This window comes from Physcomitrium patens, chromosome 19 (assembly GCF_059467195.1).
Source record: "Physcomitrium patens ecotype Gransden chromosome 19, ASM5946719v1, whole genome shotgun sequence".
Taxonomy (NCBI): Eukaryota; Viridiplantae; Streptophyta; class Bryopsida; order Funariales; family Funariaceae; genus Physcomitrium; species Physcomitrium patens.
In genome coordinates this window covers 10,720,362-10,730,204 of record NC_143428.1, presented here as the reverse complement: position 1 = coordinate 10,730,204, position 9,843 = coordinate 10,720,362, and the positions used below count along the sequence as shown (strand labels likewise).

At 40.8% G+C, this 9,843-nt stretch overlaps 1 protein-coding gene across 2 annotated transcripts; it reads right to left on the bottom strand.

Moving 5' to 3' along the window:
* Positions 1–1,130: 1,130 nt before the first annotated feature.
* LOC112295814 (protein MIZU-KUSSEI 1) lies at positions 1,131–3,635 on the bottom strand. 2 transcript variants are annotated; one of them, XM_090244801.1, is made up of 3 exons: positions 3,440–3,578; positions 2,339–2,885; positions 1,131–2,199 (listed from the first exon to the last, which is right to left on the bottom strand). In XM_090244801.1, exons 2-3 carry the CDS (start codon positions 2,547–2,549, stop codon positions 1,733–1,735), a joined length of 678 nt encoding a protein of 225 aa, XP_090100927.1. In that variant the 5' UTR covers positions 2,550–2,885; positions 3,440–3,578; the 3' UTR covers positions 1,131–1,732. The 2 variants fall into 2 exon arrangements, with proteins under 2 accessions (XP_090100927.1, XP_024403558.1); XM_024547790.3 differs by having other exon boundaries at positions 2,339–3,635.
* Between the last annotated feature and the right edge of the window lie 6,208 nt (positions 3,636–9,843).

Below are 9,843 nucleotides of genomic sequence, written 5' to 3'. Positions count from 1 at the left end.
AGTAATTATATTGACAATGTATCTTGTATAAATAGAACATGTCTTATTCTTCATTCAAGTCCATAAGAAAATTTAAATCAAAGGATTGTAAAGCTTTTACTCCATTTATTCTATAGAAGTGGTATTGGGGCAATTCTTGACATACTTTGCATAAGTCACCATCTTTGTTACAAAATACCTTTCAAACAACAAAATCAAAAACATATTACATTGTTGTTGTTTTCTACTTTGTATCTTTTACTCTTTTAGAAAAAATTACATATCATTTGACAATTACGTGCTTAATAAATATTCTACATACATAATCAATTAGAATATATCTCGCAACAGTAGTTAACAAGTTTTTTGAAATGTTGAATTTACGTAGAGATGTTAGTCGACACTGTCCTTTCAAACAGTGCACGTTATTCTGCAAAATCAAAGAGAAAGATCAACTCTCTGGCTACTTTGTTGAGGTTTTCAGAGTTGCAAGAAACATATTTGAATCCACAATGTCCAATTCATTCGTTTGTAGTCATCAATGCATGCTTGTGGCCTAAAAAGTACACTGGAGTGTCTTGTGATGGAGAGAACTCCAAACGGAAATTCTCTGAATAATGCATAGCATTTATGATGGGAGAAAATTCTTCAGGAATTCTTTCTTCTTTCTTTTTTGGTTATTTCTAGATGTGAAGTGTTGTTCTTAAAATAGTTAAACAAATAAAAGAAAGTGGACATATTGGGTTAGATCGTGGCTTAGAAAATGACTTAAACCGACTCGTTTCAACGAATTCTCACCACAGAAGAAGAAAGCTACTCACATGCCCTTCGACACGCTTCAAAACACAACGCAAATCATCAAAACAAAGTAAGTTCCAAAAACCTATTTACAAAAACATTAAAAAAAACCCCCGCCTTTATCATGTAGAGGTTGATAAAACGGTTGCGTAAACAAAAATGCAAGTAAAACCCAAGCTAACAAACTTCCTGTTCACTCATACTCAACGCAAGTCAAGGGTCATCACACCCATTATCTACACTCGCTCACTCACTCACTCACAAACAACGCTACCACAATCTCACGTTTTTGTTGGATTAATAACTCTGCCAGCAGAATTATGAAAATGCATGACATGGAAATGCATTCAGAATCCACAAAGTTCCAGATGGTATTACCAATCGAATTCATCCATGATCAGTGCAGATTGAGTGTCACGAAGAGCCAGCATCAGAGCTAGCAACACCTGCAAATCATGTTGTAACCAGAAGCCTCACGTTAATGTACACAAGTACAAGCAGGAAGGGCTAGCAGGGCTAGAAGGCCTGCTTGCCTGCCTGTCAAAAAAGGAAGGGAATTAGACAAAAAAAAAAAAAAAAAAAAAAAAAAAACTGCAGCTCCCTTCTGCGTCAAGTCCAAATCCAAAAAAGGGGGGGGGGGATTTAAAAAAAAAAAAAAAAAAGTCTGAAGCATGGAGGATTTGAGAACAGCCCTAGCCTCTAGTCTACAGTAGCAAGTGTGTACAATCAGAGAATTTTTGACAGGAAGACCCGCAGCGTCCTCGAGAAGGTCAGGAACCCAGGTTGAAGCAACTTGAAGAGATTCAATGGTAGTAGGGTAACTCTGAAAGAATTCTAGACTGAAAGGGGATGTGTATTGCTCCCGGTTGCTCTAAAATCTTCATGGCTGTAAAAGTAAGAAAGCTGAGAAGAGGGCGTTGATAATCAGGTGTCTATGGTACAGACAGGCATGATTCTATGCGCGCATTAAAAAGATGCTAAGCTCCGGTCCCTCGCTGCCGTCGGGGTTCATCATGTAGAAGGATTCGGAATCCGCGGAGGCAATGACACGCTCGAAGCGCGCCCTCATGTACATGAGCTCGCCCTCAAATCCCTCGTTGGCCATGGGCAGTACGCCCGCCCCCATAGAGACGGCCTGCACGAGGGTGAGGATGTGGCGATCAATCTCCGTGCAATCTCTCCGTGTTGCATACCCCGTTTTGCGCCCGTTGCAGAACATTGACCATGTCGATTCTTGAAGTAGCAATTTCGACTCACCAGGGGATTTCTCGCACTCTAGTGCGATGCGCACCAGCCCTGACGCCATTTCTTTCACCAGGGAGCTCGTGGGGGTGGCTAATTCCAGAATGAAGAGTGGGAAGCATTTTGGGTCGTCCTGGATCGCCAGGAAGACATGACCTTTCCTCTGACCATACAATGTGCCTGCGCGTAACGAGAGGTTAATAGATGCAGAGCTCGCGACAGAGAACATGACTGCGATCAGACAAAGACGTAAGAATATATTACAGATACCCAACAGATTCTACAGTTCGGGAGTCCATAAGTGAATGTATTAGCTCACCTATGACGCAGTTGCTCGGCTGAGGATGATTATCGGTGGCGGATTCGGCTCCTCGGCAAGAGAATAGAGGGTGCGGCAAGAGATGGAAGAAGGCGCGAAGGACGGAGGAAACTTTCTTTGGTTTGGGAATTCTTCTGTCGGAGGAAACTAACATCGACTTGCCGTTCACCTTGCCGGTCACTTTTCTGCTGTCAACGAAGCTCCTCCCCATTTTAATAGACACCGCTAATGCAGACGAAGAGGGCGAGGACCCACGAAAACCAAACGGGCGCCGCTAATAAGCAGCCGAAATGAATGTTTTCACACGTATCAAGAGAGGTTTTTCTCATGTGTTAATCGCAAGATTAGCCATGGCTCTCCGACATAAGCCTCTGTTTCGAGCCCATTTCACTCTCCATTCAACCCGTAGAACTCAATGTTTGGGAAGAGTTTCCATGAGAAGCTCGTCGACATTAATAAGGTCAAATATGTGACAGTCGCTTCGCGTAACTGGGGAGGTTACGGCAGCAAGGATCCAAACCAAACGGTAAACCGCGATTATTCCAACCTGCGCATTAATTGTGTTCCGCGTCAGGAGCAAAGGACTTTCGCAGGAACTATAGGATCACCTCCTAAGAAGAAATCCGCAAATGCTGGGTGAGTGCAACCGAAAACTGCAAGTACAATTTCGCTACTGCGAGTACAAGTCGTGGATAAAACCGTCGTGAACAAATACAGTGAAGAGCTACGAAATTCTGGGTGTCTTGACGGCTTCGAAGCAAAACCCTCAATCTTTGAATACGAAGAAGAAAAGCCCTGGAGATACAGAGCCCACAAACGCCTCGAGACAAGCGTGCAAACGAGCTGATGTCCAAGAAACTCTGGGCTACCACCCTCCACGCTTTACATTCTTTTCCCAACTCCGTTCCTCGCAAACCCCTTACTCTTCAATGCATACAACGAACGCTGAAATGGGACCGGCGACGAACTAAGTGATCCAGCTCGAGAACAATAGCCAGAACCGAAAGAGTATCACTAACGCAAGGGCTCCTTCCCAACTACCTAGACATGCAAGTGTGCAACCCACATCACCATTCCTGAAACCACCAACAAATCACCCACCTGGGCGTGAAAGGCCAGTCTTTACAGAGGATCAGTTTCCAAATAACAAAACTCCAAGGAATCCCGCTGAAGCACCCACATTCTCCAGTGGGTGTCGTCCTACGTGTGCAGGTGCATCATAAGTCTATATAAGTCCCCCTAGAGGTCAGCTCTCCCATTCCTTCCGACGGCTGGCTGGCTGGCTGGCAGTGCGAGTACAGGATGCCTGCAGGATGGCGTTAATGAGCCCCCCTGTAAATAGAAACCCACGAAGCAGAAGGTGGTGGGTCGCAACACGACGCGCAAGTTTGTGTGCCGCGTCGCTGAACACGATCCGTGAGCCCGCTACCAGACAACCAAGTCGGTGAGCAATGGACCCAAGTGCTCAAACCAAGCGATGAGCATAGTCCGAGAGCATGAAGCAGGAGGCGGAGTAAACGGGACGGTGGGCAGGACTCATCAGGCTGTAGGGACCCATTTGAGGAAGGGGGACGTATCTTGGTGGTTTGATGAGCAAGGAACGATATGCGAAGCAGCAGTAGCGGATGATTGGTTGCAGCGCGATGGTCGTGTGGAGCATCCCGAGAACATCTGGCGGGAGGGCCATGGCTCGCGGGCGGGGCGGGCGGGCCTCAACGAGGCGCTGTGGCGTCACCGACGACGCCATGCGCGGCCTACACTCACGACGTGCAGTCGCGTAGCGTGGGCGCGCACAAGTAGGACGCGCCCGCCGCGGCTCTTGCACCCGCTGCTCTTCAAAATTTTCATAAAAGTCGGGAAACTTTCGAGGACTTGGTTTTCTGTCTTTTAATGAAATTTCAGAAAAGACAGGAAACAAATTTATAAAAGTTTTGTTTATAGATCTTCCAAAATTTATAAAAGTTTTATAATTCCATTCAAATTTTAACATTAAATTTCAAATAAAAATAGATTTCATTAAAAGACATAAAATTTAATGACATATATTTAATGAAAAATAATTTAGTTTTATTAAAATTTCATTAAATTGTGTCTATTATGAAATTTATTATAACTATCAAAATTTATAATTTTTTTTATTTATACATCTTCCAAAATTTCATAAAATAAAGGAAGCTTTTGAGGAATTTGTTTCTTTTTCACTAAAATCATTACTACGATAAAATAAAGTTGTTAGTGTACATGAGCTTGCTTTCACAATTATTGACTCCTAATCAACCTAAAAGCCTCATTTACATTTGTTCATCTACACATTATAAATTTAGAATGTTTATGCTTCAGATATTGCATGAATATAGTTATTCTCAAACAATTCATACTACTTCAACCAATATTCCAAAATTTAAAATAAAACTATAACAAAACATTTAATATTTTATTATGAATTTAATGATTTTTTCAATTGAGTGAGCGCATTACAGATAATCAGAAACCAATAACTTGGATTACGTATCTATGGTCTTAGCATTAATTGTACATTAATATATGATTCAAAGCATGGACTTTGCAATCAATGTGTATTCTAAAATAACTTTCTCTTCAACATTTACACATTTATCTTTTCTTTTCCTTTTTTATTTTTCACGACCAATTCTGTTAATATTTTGGTGATATAAATGTTCAAGTGATAAACACACATGACAAACAATAACAAAGGCATTAAATTTGAAAATAAAAGCTTCAACACTACGGACCATATAAAAGTCCGACTCATTGACACATACATAGATAAATTAGTGGTCGTGTGGTGTGTATTGTCCCCGTTCCCATGAGCATCAGAAACCAATTAATAGCAGTTTTTGTTTCTATAGTTGAAGAACCAGAAATGTCGAAAACAAGCATCATCTTCATTAATGATCTGCAAGCACTACTCCTCTCGAAGAAACAGCTATCTACAGCCATTGGGTGTATCGTGTTTAAGCACGGATGGGACCTGCATTGCAACAACCATTTCAGAGAAAATGTGAGGATTTCAAACTGCAAAATAAGCTTCCCACGGAGACTTCACACCATTGCACACAAGTCCACTGTGACTAATTCCACATCACAGATGGGCATCAAATGAAACGGAATCAACAATAGCGAGGAAGTAGAACCAGGGGGCAACATTTAATGCACTGAGGCGGCAAACAGAGCCCAGCTTTGCCATCTTTAGGGTGCTTCAACCTACTTCACCAGAAAGGCGACGGCATTTTATCTAATTTAGCATCAGCATAAATATTTATGAACCCTGGCTTGTCCATGAGAGGTCGTTGTATTGCCAACTGGACGTTGCAGAACATCCAAACATGTCTGTTTTGGGTTCATGTCCGCGGAACCAGTTTTACTTGAGACAGCGGCCCGGGTTTTATTTTTGTGTTCCCTGAAATGTATAGTTAATCCAACCATGTTTAATTAAGAAGATGGTAATGACTTTGGCATTGCTAAATTGTTCACCGATGTGCAGATTATGATGTTGAATTTAATTGGAATGTTCGGACAAGTTGAAACTGTGCTGGTTGTGTTAAACGCTGCCTCGAATCTCTGATTGTTAGGCACTGGTCAGAATATGTCATATTGTGAAATAGAAAACTGGAGAACCAGATAAGTTCTCTGATAGCAAGGCTTGAATTAACTGTCGAATGTAGAATGTGGATGTACCAAACCATCTGTTAGGTAACTTCTCAACATCGGAGAGAGTTTTTTCAATGAATAATAACTACAATAATAATAAAACAGCAGCCGCAGAGCCAAGCCGGTCCTAAGATAAGTCACACAGCACACAAAGGCAAGCATCTAAGAATGCTATTTCGAAATTCTAGTAGGGCTTGACAGAGTGGCAGGTGTAAGTTGATAAGGTCGCACGATATAAACAGCTTTTCCTTCATTATGGTAGAATTAACCGCTGCCCCGGTACTTTAGGATTGCACACATTGAAGCTTTGTCGAGTTAATGAAGCTCGTGCAAATTCGAAAACAAATAGAAAAAGATGGATGAGGTAACCAGAATCCAAAGTAGCACGCAGCAGCCAGATCGTGTTCTATTTTTTCTAATCGCGACGAACTTTGCATAACTAGGCAAAAAATGCCACAGAAAAGAAGTAATGCCAGGAGTGAAGCTTCACAAATGAGGTATTCGGTAAAATCAGGAAGTGTAAATTCGTCTCCCTGTTCACTTTTTCTTCCGATTCTGGAGCTACTCGTAAAGTTGGGTGAAGTCTGTAGGTAACTTGTGTCACGGTTGTTAGGAGTTGTGCTTCCTCGGCGAATAAAAAAAACGATAAAAGCTTTTTGTCGTGAAGGATTCGAGCAATTTACTTGCGGCGATTGCGTTTTGGGTCTGACACGAAGATGGGCATAGTCACACTTGTCGAACTCTCGAACAGCCATACCGTAAGCATTTTCCTTATTTCGTAGGTCGAAATGCTTACCGTTATTCGCTGGAATGTGAGTCGTCTGAATCTAGTTACTGTAAGTAGAAACCACAGCTTAAATGTAGAGTGTGGACTTTAGATCCCAGCATACGGAGCCCACCGTAGTAAGGCTTGCAACACCATCCTTTTTAATGTAAATTTTATTCGGTTCGATTCAGCTTCTGTTCTTTCTGTTATCAAAAAACATATAATATACATTAAAAAACTCTCTCCACTACCCATCAATATCTATAAAGGTTCCAAACATCTGAATTGGGTTGTTCTGAAAATAGACTGGATTTCCTTGGTTTATTGCGGCATCTTCCAACATCAAGCTTTTCCCCTGAACCGGTGAGTTGTCAAGCTTGCGACAATGATGAGCAGAGCTCTTAGTCTGACGAAGAAGCCAGTGAAATCAGCAACAGTGCCATGGTTTAAAACACATGGCAGGCAGTCTTGGAGTGGAAGCCGTCGGCCCGAGGATCTTGATGGGGCGATGGCAGCAACGAAACGCCTCAATCCTTGCTACAGTTCGTTGGGGAGTCAGTGTACTGCCGTTGAAGGCCTGCATACTCTTGCACACCGTGTGAGTCCAGTCTTCTCGACACTGGAGCCCCGAATCCTGACCTAATCTCAGTTGGAGGGGAGGGGTGCAGTAGATTTTGAAGGTGAAGATTTCTTATCCCATCTTCACCTTCAATGCCGACGTTTGTCTCCGCAGCTCGTACTGCCAGCTACCCTTCCGGCACACTCACGAGGTGGAGATTCGGAAGCAATTTTGAAATCTGGCTCTAGTTTTCTCATCATCATTTTCTACCCATTTCCCAATGAAGCTCCAGTGCTTGAATTCTAATGATGACAAGATGGGAGCAAACCTCTGTTTTGTATATATATATATATATATATATATATATATTTGTGTGTGTGTGTGTTGTTTGTTTCTGAAGCTTTGGGAGGGAACCAAGTTGACGAAGTCGAGAACCCCAAGTGGACATGACTGCGAGCACTCCCCCTATCCGATGCACACAAATAGAATAGCAAAACCGGACATGGTTTCCTGGCCGACGAACCTCGGCATTCCACCACTACGGAGCCTCTATTTTTGGGGATGCTTATCATTTGTGGTCGACCTCAAGGGTGTTGTAGACACTGGGCTCCTAGTTCCGGGCAGAGTTTCTAGCAATGGCACCCAGAAGATGAGGACCCGCATCATCCGATGGACTACCGTAAGTTAATCCTCCCCCCAACACCTCGACCTTACTCACTTCCGAGGTGAACAAAGCCACGCAACCGTCCGGTCAAATCGCATATTTTTAGCCAGCTTGTCGGCAACTGGAAGCGTGCAACGATGTGCAACCGGACCTGGCGATGCGCAGGTGGGTGCGGCGCAGGCCATTCATTCACCGCGCTGCTCCTGGACATGGATCGTGTGAGAGCTTCCATTCAGGTTTTACTGCAGCTACAATCAATCAAACTGGACAAAATCAAAATTCACCAGGCGTCAAAAAAACAAAAGCGGATCCAGAAGGGCAGTGAAGCTTCTACAACCTTCAGGTGATCACACACCCGGCGTTTCACTCGAGGGCCATGACTTGATTTTTGCTTCAAATTGTGCAGGTGCTGGAATCCGTTGCGCCACTGTGCCAGTCAGTCGAAGCGTGTGGCAAACTGAGATTTTCTTTTTTCTTTTTTCTTTTTTGTGTGTGTGTTATTATTAGAATCTGTCTGAAGCAGACTGGAGAAATCAGTCAATCACACATGTGATACGTCAATTGGGTTCATCCCCCTCCCCCTCAAAAATACATTTATATATAGATTGAAAGTGAGCTTCTAGAAATAAAGGTTCCAAAAATTCATATGTATGGTTCAAAAGCCTTATCAAGGTATCTTGCTCGGTGGAGAAAGGTCTTCTTTGGAAGCTAAATCATGTTTATTCTATTTTATTTTAATACAAGTCTAAACATGTCAATCTATATCTTGATTCAAACAATTATGAGAAGTGTAAAAGGTAAAAAAAAAAAAAAAAAAAAAAAAAAAACTTATTTCATAATGACTATTTTAAACATATTTTGACATAGCTGCTTGATTTATTTTCTAAAAAGCATCTCTTTGACATGTTTCCAGTAGTAATTTTAAATGACAAAAGTGTTTACGTAGTGTAGGGGAAAAATGCATCATACTTAATATTTTATTCTTAGGGCCTTTGAACTTAATTTTCTAAGTATAAAGCCAAAGTAAAGAGGCTTCTTAATTTCAATTAATCAAAACATGTAAAAAGTTAAGGCCTTTCACCTTGTCTTCTAAATATAAGATGTCTCTAAGTCACAATTGGGTATTTCTTTAAAGCCACTCAATGCCCCTCACCACCTCTCTATATAAGTCAGACTTATTATCTGTGTCTTGACATATTGTCATAAAAAATAGTAATTTTTATTTTCAAATTAAGTTCTATTTTGTGTTATCTTGTTAAAACGTAATAATATTTTTTATAAAATAATTAAGATGAAATTTTTACTCATTACATTTATTGAAGAATATATTATTTTGATTTGTCAATCATTCACAAATTGACACGTCTTAAAAAAATAAACATTCATACTTTTTATTCTTAAAATTGTCTTAAAACTTATTACAATGTCTTTTATCAAAATAAGTTTTTATCTAGAGAATGACCTCCAAAGGCTAGAATATTGTAGATTACTCTGCAACCTAATTATGTGACAATAAGTCCAATCTAAGCAATAATTTGGTTGTTTATATATCCAAGAACTATTTAAGATAATTTAAAAAGTATTAGACTGATAAGCATGATAAATAATATTTTTCTGAATAGAAATTTAATCAATTGGTAGAATGTTTTACTATGTATTTGCAACAAAGTTCAAACTTGAAATGTTTGCTCATTGAAGAATTATGTCTAGTTTGACTTATTAAGTTGTAAGTGCCATGTAAAGCCAATTTACAATAAAGGAGGTTAAGATATAAATTACAAACTGTATTATAAAAAAGAACATGTCTGTTTTGGAAAACCATGCTTGAAAATATGAATAAAGGC